The 16,687-nt window shown below is 44.4% G+C and overlaps 1 protein-coding gene across 1 annotated transcript in view; it reads left to right on the forward strand.

Moving 5' to 3' along the window:
* Window positions 1-15,518, forward strand: part of Bmpr1a (bone morphogenetic protein receptor, type IA) — a gene marked incomplete in the record, with an annotated part of 123,742 nt that extends 108,224 nt beyond the window's left edge. The window contains 8 exon segments of the mRNA XM_005407907.2: window positions 2,986-3,082; window positions 3,232-3,331; window positions 4,948-5,092; window positions 6,840-7,032; window positions 8,252-8,549; window positions 10,376-10,551; window positions 11,486-11,616; window positions 11,690-15,518. Of these exon segments, the coding sequence (XP_005407964.1) occupies window positions 2,986-3,082; window positions 3,232-3,331; window positions 4,948-5,092; window positions 6,840-7,032; window positions 8,252-8,549; window positions 10,376-10,551; window positions 11,486-11,616; window positions 11,690-11,815 (1,266 nt within the window).
* Window positions 15,519-16,687: the final 1,169 nt, after the last annotated feature.

A 16,687-nucleotide genomic window follows, 5' to 3' on the forward strand; every position in this document is an offset into this window, starting at 1 on the left:
AAGGAAATAGAAGTCCCAGTGTAAAATTTCCACTTGAGATAAGAAGCATTATTTCATTTATTTTTTTAAATGATGACAGTGACTATCAAATTGCTGTGCTATTAAGACTCCACTGAATAGATTAAAGAATGAGGTAACAGTTCTATTTTAAGGTGTCATTATGTAAGGTAAACGAGAAATTAATGCATTCTATGCAGTTATTTAAATTCATGATAAAAAATTCTAGATGTCAGCATTAAAATGTAAAGAATATGTTACTGTTTTAAAGTTTTGTTTAAGGGTTTCCACATAAAAACATTCAATCAGTACAGTACTTACCTAGCTTTCTGCATATCTTATGAACATTGTTCCCATTCGCCAGTTCTCCCACCAGAGAACAGAGCTTGCTGCGTTAACGGCTGCAAGGTGTGGGTCAGCATAGATGCAAGGGTCAGCACTGGGTTTCTATTCGTGCCGGCCCTGGCTCCACTGGTGAGCCTGGCTTGTGCTGTGTCCTCCTGTGCCATGGTTGTTTTCTTGGAACTTTGCTGCCATTCCTTGTTACTTGGCTTCGGTTCCTTTTTCGTGTACTGTCTCCAGCCTAAGCACACAGAGTGCATTTACTTACATTGGAATCTTCCACTTCATCAACACCAAGTGAATTTTTTCCCCACAAGGATTTCTAGTCCCCCAAAGTCTGGAGTTAGAAATTGACTTGTAGAGGATGAGGGCAGTGAGTGTAGGGAGTGCAGGTCTAGACAGCCGTGGGCCAGGGATGTGGCTCAGTGGTAGTGCTTGGCTTGCATTCATGAGGGTTTAATCCACAGTACCTATTAAAAACAAAAGAAGAATAGTAGTAGTAGTGATGTACATAATTTCTACTACTTTTAACCACTGGATAGATTGGTAACATGTATAAAAAAGATGCATGATGAGTCTGGTGTTGCTTCTTATTGGTAAAGCCTAACTGGTATTCTAGAGCTGCCCAGCCCTTTTGGGTTATTCTAGAATCTTATCTAGGATTTATGTCACACTTGCCGGAGGGAGACAGATATTTACTATTTGCATTTGATGCTAGGTATTTGGTAGATACCTGTGTGTCGTTGCTTCCAGTTACTCTGTAAGGCAGATTCCCCTTCCTCCCAGTACTGGGGATAGAACCCAGGGTCCTCGGCAAGTGAGGCAGGTATTTTGTGTCCTATATTTTTCAGCAGAGGAAATTAAAGTCCAGAAAGAGGTTAGATGCCCATGGTCACAAGAGAACAACTGGTAAAGTGAGGAAGTGGGTTCCAAAGCCCTTGCTCTTTTCATGATACCACGCTACCTTCAATCTGTTGCCAAAACCTTTCTTTACCTTTTGAAGAAAAATAATAGGACTTTCAGCTCTCCAGTTTCCAACACGCCTTGTTTCCAGAATCAAAATCATACCTGTCTTTCAGCTCTCTCATGAGTAAGTGTTCTCATCTTCCAGGAATATGACTCACTAGATTAGAAGATGTGCACTCATGTAGAATACAAAGAACATCGTAAGATCTCTTCAAACCTCAGGGATATCAGTTCCCACTCCCTAGTATTTAGGCCACCTTCTTCATTCCTGTAACAGCTCTTGATAGAGAAGACAGAACAACAGGAGTTGAGGAATTGTGTGTCCTTGTCTTCCCTCATCCCATTAAGTGAACAATACTGCTTGGTAGTCTTTCTCCCTGCACTGACAGGGAAGCCCCTTGCTCGGTTTGCCATCCCCCTTTTTCTTGGCAAGACTGAGCTCGTTGCAGCCTTCCTGGAACTATTCCTTGATACTCAGCACTTGCATTACTCCTCTTTAATCACGTGCTCTTCATCCTATCCTCCATTGCAAGTCTTGGTTAGATCTGTGATCATTTCAGGGCCTGCAGAACAACCCCTAACATACCTGTTTTTCTTCTTCTCTGTATGATTTTGAAGGAAATTTTGTTTAAAAAGTAAAAATACTCAGTTAAAAAAAATAAACCTTTTAGAGATATCAAAATCTGCTTGACCATCATTAAAGATGGAATCTCAAGTCATGGACTTGTATTTGCCTCTGTAAGACAGACTCAAGTACTGTATACTGGTGCTTTTCCTTTCTGGCCGTCTGATATGTATATTGACGTGGTTGATTTCTCTTTATATTCTTGCTACTCTTATAAAAATGGCAGTTCCCTTCTATTAGTATTTGGGTCCAGAGTCGCTCTTCTCCCAAGCAGTGCTGAACTGTCAGCATTCAGCTTGCTTACATTGAATTGCTAATCAGATAAACATCACAGATAATTCTTGATTCTGTTCTGTGACTGGGCCAGTTTTCTGACTAGTTAGGAACCCATCTCCTGTTTTGTTGGTGGTCTCTACCATACTCCCAGAAATAGTATTTCTATGTTTTGCTGTTTCCCTTGCCTGTGTGCTTCAACTTGATTCCACATCAAGTTCGTTAGTTTTATCATCACTGTTAGATGCAGACTGTACACTAATAACTTTTATGTACTCCATTACCTCTGTACCGGTCTTGTCTTTGGATTAGGTCTTCTTCCACTTTTTGGTCTGATCGTAAACCTCATCCAAATGACAGTAGTAATGTGCAGTTATATTTTCCATACTAGTTTATCATTATAATATTTATTACCCATCTTTTTCTAGGAAAAGCCACCATGACTTTAGTCACTTTTTTACCAGAAACAACTTCCATGGTAATTTATCAAGCCATGCCAACATTTAGTATGAAAAACAATAAAAAAGTTTCATTTTTCTGCCATTAAATTATAGTCTGGTGTTTTAATAGACTATCAACATTTACAGTCTTCTAAAGGAAACCCATTTTAGCAGTCTTTGCAACAGTGTTTCAGCACAAAATTTTAATTTTTCAATAATATTTTTGAAACTTTGCACATGTGTTTCACTCACTGAATTAGAAATTGTATTTTATCAGTATTTGAAAAGTTCATTATCAGTTAATACATCAAACCGTTTCCAATTTTACCATTACTCTTCTAGGATTCTCCAAAAGCCCAGCCTCGCCGGACAATAGAATGTTGTCGGACCAATTTGTGTAACCAGTATTTGCAGCCTACACTGCCCCCTGTTGTTATGGGTAGGTTAGCCACGGTTCTCTGTTACATATTTTTTGTGGTTTTAGCAGTAACCTTTAAGCTGCCTGGAATTTAGCATGCTGTTGTTTTTCCTTTTAATTAATGTGGTGGAAAGACCCTATTTCTTTCATTATCTACCTCTTATTGGCAGGTCCATTTTTTGATGGCAGCATTCGATGGCTGGTAGTGCTGATTTCCATGGCTGTCTGCATAATTGCTATGATCATTTTCTCCAGCTGCTTTTGTTACAAGTAAGAAGATGCTTGGTTTGATGTAAATTACTTTATTAACTGTTAGATATGGACCTTATTTTTAAAACTATTGTCAGCAACCACTGATTGCTGTAGGTGATTCATACACTAAGTTTGTATTCTCTAAATATCTTCTTAAGTTAACTAGACTAGTTTTTTTAAGGAGGGAAAAAGATCTTACTACTAATTAAGTGGGCACAGTTTTATACTTCTGTGTCCTGCATATTCACAGTTTTCTTGTTTGTGAACTAGTGATCTTTGTTATATCTGAGTTTTTGCACCCAGTCCCTAGAAACCAGCTGCCTTATATTTAGTAACTGGCAGTTTCAGAAATGTTTGCATTTAATCACTGTAGAAGACAGTTGCTAAAAAGAAGAGTAGTAAGGGGAGACAGCCGCTACCAAAAACAACTTCAGTAATAAAACATTATCATAATGGGGTAATACAGAGATATCAGTGAAATAGGTTAGCAAGTTTCATATATTATAAAGGTAACATTTCAGATCACTGAATCTCGAGCCAGGCATGGTGGTGCACGTCTGTAATCTATGGAGGCTGAGATAGGAAGATCACTGAGAATTTGAGGCCAGCCTGGGCTACAAAGTGAATTCAAGGCCATGTTGAACTGCACAGGGAAACCCTATCTCAAAATACAAACTATGGTTTCTCCATATCACTGAGGAGAAAGATACATTGTTTAATAAATGGATTTGAGACTAGATAGACTAATAGAGGGGGAAAATGAAGTCGGAACAATTCCTGCACTGAAATAAATTTGAGCAAGATTAGAATTATGTATGTATATAGGAAAATGAATCTCAGAGTTTGGAGAACTCTTCTGAGGGCGACACAAAACTTGGAAGCAAATAAATATAGTAGGTAGATGGGTAGACAGACAGACAGATAAAATAGTATTAGCTACATAAAAATAAAACTGTACTATGTGTCAGGTATGGTGATGCACACCTTTACTCCTAGTACTCTGGGAAGCTAAAGCAGGAGGGTTATAAGTTGAAGTCATCCTGTCACAGAAAAAAAAATTTAAAGGACTTTAGGAAGCAGCTCAGTGCAAGGACCCTGGGTTCAATCCCCAGTACCAACAAAACAAAATTATACTGTGTGGCAAAAACCACCACAAACTGCCCAATGACAGACTGCAAGTGAAAAATATGGGCAACTTGTACTGCAAAGGACTGATTTTTGCAAGTATTCTTTTTTTGGAAATGCAGGCATATTCATTACTCATTTTAACACAATACAGTTATAAACACAGAAGAAAACCTCTACAGTAGAAAGTCAGTATTCCTATGCTGTATACCCTTTCTAATATTTTATATAGGTAAGAAGGAGTAAAACTTGTGTAACAGCCTGGATGATACTTTGCATGCTACTTGATTTGTTTTTTAACTGCCAGCACACCATGAACCTCTCTCTGTTCAGCCTGATGTGTGAAACCCATTCCTGATGTATAGCACAGGGTGTTTTCTATAATAAGACTGATTGGTGTATTCCTTCCTATTTGAAGGAAGGATGATGGTGTAGGAAATTTTAGGAAATCAGCGCAGAATTTGATGGCTTTAGAACTTTAATATAGATTGTTTTCTGCTTCTTAAAAGACACTATTGCAAGAGCATCTCAAACAGACGTCGCTACAATCGTGATTTGGAACAAGATGAAGCATTTATTCCGGTGGGAGAGTCATTGAAAGACCTCATTGACCAGTCGCAGAGCTCTGGCAGTGGGTCTGGACTGCCCTTACTGGTGAGTTAGCACTTCCCGGGAGCATAGCTGGCTCAGGTGGAAGACGTCCTCCTGAGAAGACGGGTGGGGTCATCACTGCAGATTGGGGGAGTTACTGCAGATATACCAGTCCTCTTTTCTTTCTCCGTATCAAGGAGGATGCATCCCAGAATGCAAGATAAAATGACTTAAAAGTGAAATTGTACAGCTGGGTGTAGTAGTGCATACCTGTAATCCTAGCACTTGGGAGGCTGAGGCAGGAGAATGGCAACCCAGGCCACACTCCTTAGCAACTTAGCAAGACTCTGTTTCAAAAAAAAAAAAGTGTGAACCAAGAAAAATAGAATAGGTAATAAGATATAGCCCAAAATAAGAAAGAAGTGTGATGTATAGAGAGCAAGAAGGCTAGGTCAGGCCAGGTGTGGTGGCGCATGCCTATAATCCCAGCCCTCAGGAAGCTGAGGCAAGATTGCCTCGAGTTCGAGGCCGCATGGGGCTATGTAAATGAGTTCAAGGCCAGTCTGCATTATATAGCAAAACCCTGTCTCAAAAAACAAACAAACAAAAAAGAAACAGGCCCAAAGTCCATCAGCTGGTAGATGGATAAACAAATCAGGACACATTCATACAGTAGAAAAGGACTCATAACAAATACCAATACCTACAGCATCAGCATAGGTCACTCAGAGCCTTTGGTGCTCCATGAAGGAAGCCAGACACAGAGGCTGCATGTTGTGTGTATCTCCTTCTGTGAAACTCCAAAAAGGGCTAGTCTCTACCAGAAGAGGCCTGGCCAGGGGTGCCAGGGGCTGGGAGTGTGGGGACTTTCTTAAGATATGGAAATGGTCTATATCTTAAATGCAGTGCTGGGGATTGGGTGTCTGTATTTGTCAAAACTTAGTGTGCTATCCTCAAAAAGGGTAAATTCTATTGTATGTAAATCATACCTTAATAGTCCTTTTTAAAAAGATTACAAAAGCATAATAATAGGGCATGAAGTCAGTCTGTGCAGTGCTGGAGATGGAGCCACAGCCTCACACTGTCCGGGAGGTGCTCAGCACTGCACCCCATGTGGCCTCCCTTCACCTGCAGATGCACTCCTGCCTGCCCACACGCAGCGTTCTTTGCACTGAAAGGGAAAGGTAAAGCACTTACTGTACTGGAGGTGTTGTCACAGATAGATACCTGTGTTCTCTGAGCGATGGCCGAGCATGTAGAAATAAGACTGAAATGATCAGTGTGAAAAACGAATAGTGGAGGACGAAGTGCAGGTTGGCGATCAGAATGGACAGGGCCGGGCCAGAGCTTCTGGGTTTTAGAGAAGAATTAGGAGTGTAACTATCATTTTGGGTGTGCTGCACTGGAGGCCGCAAACATTTCGTTGCTCACAGTGCTGAGTCTCGTGCAGCCTGGGCTAGGAGGTATGGTTGATGCACAGATTGACAGCTTGCTTGGGCTTCGTGGGAGGGGGGCTTCCCAGAACAGTGTGAAAGCGCAAGCCCTGCACGCAGACACTTGTAGGTCTTTGCTTTGCAGCATGCTTGCTGTAACCAGAGCCCAGGTCTGCCTAAGGTGACTGTTTTCCCATTGACTACCTGTTGGTGATCTCAGGGTACATTGTATATTGTTTTTTCACGTACATATGTTATGCATTCTAATGCTGCAGTTGGTCGGTTGGTTGGATATACCATCCTCTTGATGGCAGGGACCATCATACCCCTTTGTCTTTTCATTAAGACCTCAAAACCTTTTCTTTTGTCCTGTAAAGGTTCAACGAACTATTGCCAAACAGATTCAGATGGTTCGGCAGGTTGGAAAAGGCCGGTATGGAGAAGTGTGGATGGGTAAATGGCGTGGAGAAAAGGTGGCAGTCAAAGTGTTCTTTACCACTGAAGAAGCAAGCTGGTTCCGAGAAACAGAGATCTACCAAACTGTGCTGATGCGCCACGAGAATATACTTGGTAGGTGCCCTCATGTTCCGCCTTTCTGTGTTCAGGCAGGGTTGGTGCAGGGCCCTGATTGCTTGCCGTGTGCATGTGCTTGGTACCCAACTGGAGAAAATGGATAGCGATGCTAACGTGTGGCCTTACTCCTCCAGTAACGAAAGCCCGACCTGTACAGATGCTCCAAGTAGTTTTCTAGGGAGCCTCTGAGTACACATGCAGTTTGTCTTTTGTAAGCTTGACACCCAAACTTGCAGGTCCCCTGTGTGTCCCGGGTTTAGTGTGTGCCTTTCCCATCTCATTCCACAGCAGCAGTGATTTAGCTGTGATGACGTCAGCACGGCACATGAGGTGGATCTCATTGCCTGAGTTTTCTTTACAGCTACCACTTCCCTACCCCTTTCTCTGGAGAGTGCACAGCACATTGCCAAGTGTCTCACACGCATCCCCCTTTCTTTCCTTTGCTGCTGTGACACATGACTGTGAGCAGGGTGGCTCACAGCGACACAGGGTGATTCTGTGAGTCCCACAGACCAGAAGTCAAGATCAGATTGTACTCGCTGAAGGCTCGGGAGGGTCCTTCCCCTCCTGCCTGGCTGCAGCAGCTATGAGCAGACTTGGATTTAGAGGCAATGCTCCAGTCTTCTGCTGTCATCTGGCTTCTTTGCTATGTGCCTGTGTCCACGCTGCCATCTTAAAGGACACCAGTCAGAATCAGGGCCACCCTAGTCCTGCCCGGCCTCAGCCTGGTCCCTTCTGCAAAGACTGTTTTCAAGCAGGGTCACAGTCACAGGATCCTGGTGAAAAAGACTTTTGGGGCAACACTGTTGAACCCACACAGCACTCCCTGACCTTTTCAGGTGTCCACTTTCCAGGGTGAAAGTGAGAACCTTTTCCACTAGACACTCAGGTAGCTTGAGAACATTCTGCAGGTTATTACAGTACATGCACTCCTCTTCTTGGTCATGGCATTTTATGATTATTGTTTAGGTTACTGTAAGTGTATTGCAGAAGTGTAATATATGTATGTACACGTGTGTGTGTATATGGCAGAAGCGGGTGTATGAGAGAGATAATATGTTCGTAACACATTCACGAGTTTCTGCCAGGCAGAATTAAATCATTCCTGTCTGCATGTTGTGCATCGATTGCCGTCAGTGCCCTGCCCACTCCCAACTCACCTATAACCCCTCTGCCCCTCTGCTGAGCGCTGACCTTTCCCACCCATTACCCACAGGGTTCATAGCCGCAGACATTAAAGGCACGGGTTCCTGGACGCAGCTCTATCTGATCACTGATTACCATGAAAATGGGTCTCTCTATGACTTCCTGAAGTGCGCTACACTGGACACCAGAGCCCTGCTCAAGCTGGCCTACTCTGCTGCCTGTGGGCTGTGCCACCTCCACACAGAGATTTATGGCACCCAAGGGAAGCCTGCAATTGCTCACCGAGACCTCAAGAGCAAGAACATCCTCATCAAAAAAAACGGAAGTTGCTGTATTGCCGATCTGGGCCTCGCGGTTAAATTCAACAGGTGGGTGATTCTTTGCCCCTCTGTTTTGAAATTATTTTAATGTCTAAAAGATACTTGTCTGCCTGTTATGGGAACACACCTGTACTCTCAGCTACTTGGGAGGCTGAGGCAGGAGGATCACAAGTGAAGCCAGCCTGGATGACTTAGTAAGACCCTGTGTCAAAATAGAAAATAAAGAGAACAGTGAAAAAGCCCACTGGTGGCGTATGGTGAGTCTGCTCTCCAAGGACAGACGTGTGCACACACATGGCCCATTTGCATTCAGGACACTGGAATTCTCAAAATGCGTAAGGGATATTGCATTGCATAGGGATATAAACATATGTTTGGGTTTTTGGAGTCTTCTTTTTACACAAATCACATACTACTATACATAATTCTTTATTTCCTGCTTTTTATTGGCATAGACAGTCCTATTTCAATTTGTGTAAATCTACATCTTTTTTGCTTTCGTTTTCTTTTGGCAGTATTGGGGAATGAATCCAGGCCCTAGTACAGAATAAGCGCTGTGCCCCTGAACTATACCTCAGTCCTTTTTAAAATTGTTTTGAGACAGTCTCATCAAGTTGCCCAGGCTGCCTTCAAACTTGGGATCCTCGTGACTCAGCCTCCCAAGCAGCTGGGATTACAGGCTTGCACTACCATGCCTGACTTACTTCATTCTTTTTAACAGATGCAAAGTTCAGTCATACAGATGTACTGTAAGTTGTTACAGATGACCCATCTAATGGAGGTTATGGTTGTCTCCAATGTATCTATTACTAAAAAGGAAATAATGTTAATGAACACTATTGTACTTGTGCAGATATCTTCACAAGAGATCCCTAGGGAAGGGGATGCTGAGACAGTGTGTATGTACCATGTTGTGGCCCACTGCAGATCACCCCCTCAGAAAGTGTGCATCAGGAGGATTGTGTTCCTGTGATAGGGACAGAGCAGTGCCATTTCTCCACTGTCACTTGATAATTGTCAATTTTTTAAAACTATGAGAATCAGAAAAATTCAGGGACTCACTGAAGCTGCTTTAAAGTTGAAACTCTTTTGCATAGTGTTGTAGAGTCAGGTTACACTGCAGAGTCCATGTCAGCCCTGAAATGCCAAACTGGGAACAGCTCTGAGCGCATCTGCATCCCTCCTGTCACCAGTGCAAGGCTGTCCTTGCTGGGCTCTGGGTAGTGGAGCACAGCGCTCCAGGGCATCTGTGCTTACGGGCTCTCCTGAGGAGTGCGTGCAACCCACATTCCTGTCTTCACGCTAAAGCCCTGTCGTGAAATTCACAAGCTAGCAACCAGGTGGCTCTGATTGTCAGCGTGTTAAGGCAACGCTGTTCACAGCAGAACTGAGTTGCTTTGAAGAGTATAGTCCTGTGTCCCAAAGACTGAGCATATCATGTGAGAGTGAGAAAAGCAAGTGATTCCTCTTCCTGTTTATTCTCACACTCACTTCTTCTTGGATATGTTTAGCTACACTTTTTCTTTGATTCAGTGTCACCTCTTTCTTGGAGAGACCCCAGTCCTACCTGAGAACAGGCTCTGGCCTGCCTGGCTGTAGGGCTCTCATTGTCTCCATCCTGCTGGGCTCGGTACTCCCCAAAGCCTGGGCAGAGGTTGGAGGCCTGTTCACACCCACTGGCTGCACTGTGTACACGCAGTGTGTGTGAGGACAGCCTGCTTGCCTCAGAGCCAGAGATGCTCTGTTTCCTAACATACCTGGCCCCAAGGTTTCTGATACGCACATACATATACAAAGCTTATATGAGATAGGACAGAAATAGTAGATACACTATTCTTTGTCTTCACCTTGGACCATGGCCCTTCCTGTTCCAGTGACACAAATGAAGTTGATGTGCCCTTGAATACCAGGGTGGGCACCAAGCGCTACATGGCTCCAGAGGTGCTGGATGAAAGCCTGAACAAGAACCACTTCCAGCCCTACATCATGGCCGACATCTACAGCTTCGGCCTGATCATCTGGGAGATGGCCCGCCGCTGCATCACGGGAGGTAGGTGTGGCACCACGCACTTCTGTTCCCATGGGCACCAGTCCCATCCTATCCACGCTGCTCAGGGTGACGGCAGTGAACCACACAGGGAGATGTGCGGGCAAGGTTAGAGAACCCAGTGGCCCACCCAGAGCAACCCTCACATGACGAGTGCTGCACCCCACAGCGCCCCATGTGTGGTGCACCAGAAAGCGCCCCTTAGTAGAGCCAGCACCTTAGGTGTGTTGGAGGCCATCACTGAGGGCGCACAGTCCAGCTCCAAGAGGAAAGCATTGTTCACATGCTCCATGTTGTTTGCTCAGACCGGGGAGTGCATGCCCTTACCTCGCAGGGAAGTGTCTGTCCTGTCCAGACCCTCGCCCAAGATTCCCGGGACAGGTTCTATATGACCTGCCTGAAGAGAGCAGCCTTGGGCTGCACATCATGGCAGCTTGGTCTCCTGCCGAACACAAGACAAGTGAAGAAACTGCACACATTAGTAGGAACTGGCTATGACCAGATGTGGTGGCACATGCCTATAATCCCAGCACTCAGGAAGCTGAGGCAGGAGGGTCACTGTGGGTTCAGGCCAGCCTGCACTGCACAAAGAGATCCTGTTTCAAACCCCCACTCCCAAAAAGTAGGAATGATTATTTAAGTAGATAATCAGATTAAGTTTGGAATTCAGAGGTCTGTGTGTTTCTTCCTGCCATCTTTTTTTAAAGGAATATTAGTATGCCCTTTGCTGATGGACTCTGTCACACTGTGATGGGCCCCTTGGTAGGGGGAAAGGGAATAGCGAGGCATAAGAGAAACACAGAGCTGTACTGTGAGAGCTCATCCCTGACGTACTTGTTTCTTCATCATATAGACAGTTTCCGTCCCGGGCTCAGTGAGCTGCCGCGTGGACTCTGCCCCCACAGCCCTGTGCCCACTGTGCTTTCCCCACCCGCAGGCATTGTGGAGGAGTACCAGCTGCCATACTACAACATGGTCCCCAGTGACCCATCCTACGAGGACATGCGGGAGGTTGTATGTGTCAAACGCTTGCGGCCGCTTGTGTCCAACCGCTGGAACAGTGATGAGGTAGGTGGGCTCCGCCCTGGGGCGGGATGGCCGGCGCCGGGGGTCTCAGGCTCAGCGTGCTCTCTCCCCGCAGTGTCTGCGAGCTGTGCTGAAGCTCATGTCCGAGTGCTGGGCCCACAACCCAGCCTCCAGGCTGACCGCGCTGAGAATCAAGAAGACGCTCGCCAAGATGGTGGAGTCCCAGGACGTGAAGATCTGACACCTACCCAGGCATGGGGGCCCCAGACTGTCCACGGAGCAGCGGATGAGCGTGGGCTTCCTCCCTCAACTTCACAGGCTGCTAATGTTCCCCTGCCAGTGCTCTGCAGGACAAGCTGGGACTCCGGAGCCTGCAGCTTTCCCATACAGACAGCTTTGTTCTAAATGTAGTTTTTGATGCCTTTTTTAATTGAGTTTTTATGAGCTGCATCAAGACTCCAATTCTGATTCTTAAATCTCCAGTCAAACTCTGGGTACTGAATTGCCTGTTCCTAAAGTAGTGCTTTCTGTGAAAGCCTTAAGAAGCTTATGAGTTCAGCAGAGATGGAGAAATACACACTTTTGCCTTCTACCTGAGAAATGTAATCTCTTTGTATTCTGCCTTTATAAAACGGCCTCTTCTGATGAGCTCCTTGGGCGACCACTCAGCTGACGGTAGTGCTTCCTGCCCTCCCAGGTAGCAGTGTGCGCACACACCAGGATGCCTCTGCTGTCCATCTTGGAATTGGAAGAAAATGATTTATGCGTGCACAGGAAGATGCTGGTGGCTGGTGGTTTTGTGCTTTAAAAATGCAGTATGTGGCCAAGAGTCGTCAATTTGTAACAGCCATTTGTCTTGCAAGTGAGATAGCTTCCCCAGCAACTTTATCTTTTAACAGAATAGTTACTGTAAAGGCCAAAAAGCGTAAAGTGTCTGCACATCTGAACTGTTTTCCTTTCCTTTCTGCTGCCTTTCTTTCTTGTTTTTTGTAATTATTATTTTTGTTCTGTAAAGCATCCTATCCAGAGTAGGAGCTTCCAATGCCACGAACCATGTTGCTAAAGCAGCCACTTCTTATTGAAGTGGTTACTGCATAGCAATGTAAGTGCCTAAGTCGTGTTCTGCATCCGTTGTGCACAGTAACTTTTAAAAGGGAAATTATTTATGTTGTGTGTGTGATGTGCTTGACTTGCACACCCCCTCCTTTCTGGCCGTGTTGGATACACGTGCACATACGCACACTGCAGCACCTGCCTCACAGTACCACCTTCCTGTCCTTGGGGGCAGATGGTGTGTGTAGAGCTGCCCGCGAACTTCCAGAGTACCACAGCAAACCCAGGACTTGGTGAACTTTACTGAGGCAGTATCATCTCAGTTGTCCTTTGCTAAAGGATCTACAATTAGGGATTTATGTTCAGAGCTGATAGAAATCAATCAACACTCTTAAAATGTTTTAGACACCTAAATCATTGGAGATTTTTTTTGAGGTTTTGTTTCTGGTCCCTAACTAGTGAAGTTGAGGAAGAGCCGGGCAGGTGTTCAGCACTTGCGTCTGTGCTCGATAGCTCTCACTTGGTAAAACAATACCGGTTTTCTAGACAGTAGAGGCCTTGTTATCTGGGGAACACTGAGTAACCAAAGCTTGCTGTGCTTCTGTAGCACCTTTGAAATGCTCATCTCTTATTCCCAACAACTGACTCATGAAAGCATCAAGTGAAATAATTTCCTTTGAATATAACAGGAAATAAGCAATTGTATCACAGCATGGCCAGAAAGGTTCAAATTCAGTGGGGGAAATTGGAGCATATATCCACCCCATTCATCACCAGAAACCTCGACTGTCATTTAAGGCCAAAATTTAAAACTTTGTCCTCATACCAGCTTTCACCAAGTTGAACCTTACCTTAATCACATGTTCACTAAGTTTCACTGAACAAGTTTCATTTAACATAAAACATGTAAGTGTGTTTGTCAGGTAAACTTGCGTACTGATAGTAACCCCTCTTTCAGAATGTGGCCCCTTCTCCCTGTGGGGAAATAGAGGTACTGTAATCAGAATCACCGTGTGAGCTGAGAGTACGTAGAAGATCTGATTTACTTCAAGTTTAAGCTTGATTCATTTTTCTCTTGGTGAACGTGAAAGTTATTTATCACCTTAATAAAGAAAACACATAAAGACACGCAAATTCATCTTTGGAAATGGTGAGCTGGTGTGTGGAGGCAAAAAAGATGACAGAATATGAAATGACTACCATGAGTTTTAAAAATTAACTTGGCCTAGTAAATGACATCAAGAATTAACCTTAGAAGTTTGGTCAATGAAAGCATTTTGTAGTGTAACATGTTCTTTAAAAAGCAAATGCTGCCATATTTGTAATTTTTAGATTTTAATCTAAAAATGTTGTGTGAAACTTACTACCCTCTTAAATTTGAAGTTCATCCAGTCGGTGAAATACTCAGGTCCGGCAAGAGGACGTATTCTGTTTACCGAAATTAACAATTTGTAAAACCCTGGAAGCTGTTATTTGATCCCACTTACAATTTTAGCATTTTAACTGTGTTACTTCAGTCAGTCATTTCTTTTAATATTTAAAACATATACACAAACCAAAAAAGCTCACAAACTACCTGAATATAAATAGCCAAAATTAATGGTCAAAGGAAACTCTTCTTGTGAATTTCTGTGCTAGCAGATAGCTCCCGAACTGAAGCGCATTCAAATTCTGTCCCGGATGTCGCTCGCGGGACTCACGCTGAGTCCTTGGCACCCACAGCCCACTGCGCCTGTGCGCTGAGCCCGGCCTCCAGGGGCTGCCCGAGCCCCTTCACTGGAATAGTCCAGTCCTTGTTCAGTGTGGCCTTGCCTGTGTCCGAAAGTGCTTCTAAACTTAGCGAGTTACCTTTATTCTTTCTAAGTTACACTTTCCTAGAATGTGCCAGATTTTTTATTTATTCACTCTAACAATATTCAGTACATTTGTTTTCAGGTAGAATGAAAACCCCATTTTTAAAGATTCATGCATCTCTGAGTTGGCCTGAGGTAAATCTGATAGTGAAGAGTTTATCTCAGGACCAGTTTCATAAATTTAAAACATATTTTCTTCCATATACGTTGTTTTAGAGCATTTCTAAATATCTAAAACAACTTCAGCCAGTCACAGAATCTTTAGCAAAAGATCTTTAGCAAAAGGTGGTTGCAGCCTTGTTCTGTTGGAAAGTGACGATATTCCCGTTGCCTGATGTCAGATGCCAACACAGTAGGTGGCATTTTGTCTTCTTGCCCCAGTGCTGTGAGCAGAGTCACAGCAGGAACTGCAGAGAGGACACACATGTCACAAGAACCGAATTAAGCCAGGCATGGTGGCACACACCTATGATCCCAGCACTTGGGAGGCTGAGGCAGGAGGATCTCCACGAGTTGAAGGTCACCCTGGGGTTCAAGGCCAGCCTGCACTACAGAGTGAGACAGTTGAAAAAAAGAACGAATTAAGTGTAGAGCAACAGCAAGTGGACCCTCCTGTCTGGCTCGCCCATGAGGAAAGTACGAATACAGCATTTGCAAAGGGTGAACTGTATTGTGGTCATCTTAGCTGTGCTCTGTCCTCTGCTTCGATGGAATTATTTAAGCTCTTTTAGTGACCTTATCCTTCCCCACTGAAAACTAAAATGTAGTATATGTTGTATAAAATGAAAATATCATTATAGCTAATTAGAGAAACTGTACATAGGCATTGAAAAGGGTAAAAACAAGCAGTTTTATTATGCAACTGTAAAACACCAAAAATCCAGATTGATCTTTGATACATAACACACTAAGTGTATTTTGTACAGCATCTGCTTTAAAGGGTGCCTTATTCAGTTTACCATTAACTGCTTTGTTCTATATACAGAGTATGTCCAATGTATCATTTTTAAGTAAATAACCTTATTTTAGTATACTGTAGTGATGTGTTTTGTGCTGCTGTTGTCACCGTGTTGTGCATCGGAAGTCACCTGGGGAGATGGGGCAGAAGGTGAGTCACACGGTGTGCTCCGCCGGCGGCCTGGGCCATACACCCTGCCTTGTGCAAGGGCGAGGTGCTAAGCCTGCATGGGGAGAGGTTCTCTGCCTTTTACTCTAAAAATTGTTTTTTGCTTATAAAAATACGCTCATGACAGAAATTTCAGGAAACAGGAAAGAATAAAGAAGCAAATAAAAATCAATCAAAACTTCACTTCCAGACATTACTGCTCCTTACATTTGAATCATTTTTTCTATCTGATTTTTACAATTTTAGATCATAATATGCCATTACATGACCATTAAAAACACATTTTTAAAAACTGCATGTATTCCACCAAGTTGATGATGGAAGCATTTATCCAGCTACCATGCAGGTGTTTGGGTTGTTTCCATGACTGGGGAGCGAGGACCAATGCTCTGCATACCCGTGCACCCAGATCTTCAAGTTTCATTTGTGGACTGGGAAGGTGGATGTGCCCTGGGTAGTGGCGCTGGAGAGGACCCAGGGCCTCCACCTCCTCACCCCACACAGCTCGAGCTGCGCCCCGCCTTGGGCAGGACCCTGGGAGACGACGTGTTGCAATACAAACACCCACGGTCCTTGATGTCCTCTGCCACGTCGCCAGCAGGGAGCGCTGTGCAGCTCCTGGGCGCACCCCCTGCGTGCCCCTTCAGGCTCTGCAGCGCGTGGGGCTGGCCCGGGGACCCTGCTGCATGGGTTCAGAGTCCGCACAGGCGCCGCCTGGTGTGCCACACGTCTCAGAGCCAAGTACAGGGTCGGACTAGCTTTCCCTCTAGCTGTGCAACCTGGGCAGAAAGTTTCCCTTTCCCTGTCCACACAGGAACAATTCCCAAGGTTTCTGTTAATAGAACTTCAGTATTGAGAAATAGGTGGCTCATCCGTGCAGGTCATTTCAGGCAGCAGTAGGGCTGGTTGTGTGGCTCCGCGGCAGAGCCCTTACCTAGCAAGTGGGAAGCCCTAGAGCCCACCATCTCCCAACTACCAAAAAAAAAATAAAAAAGCAAAAACAAACTTTTTCAAGGAGATACTCATCAGCGGGGTCTTCATTCCCTTGCCAGTGCCCTGACCATTTGTGGCATGGCATATG

The sequence above is a fragment of the Chinchilla lanigera genome, unplaced genomic scaffold, assembly GCF_000276665.1.
Source record: "Chinchilla lanigera isolate Chin_1 unplaced genomic scaffold, ChiLan1.0 scaffold00109, whole genome shotgun sequence".
Taxonomy (NCBI): Eukaryota; Metazoa; Chordata; class Mammalia; order Rodentia; family Chinchillidae; genus Chinchilla; species Chinchilla lanigera.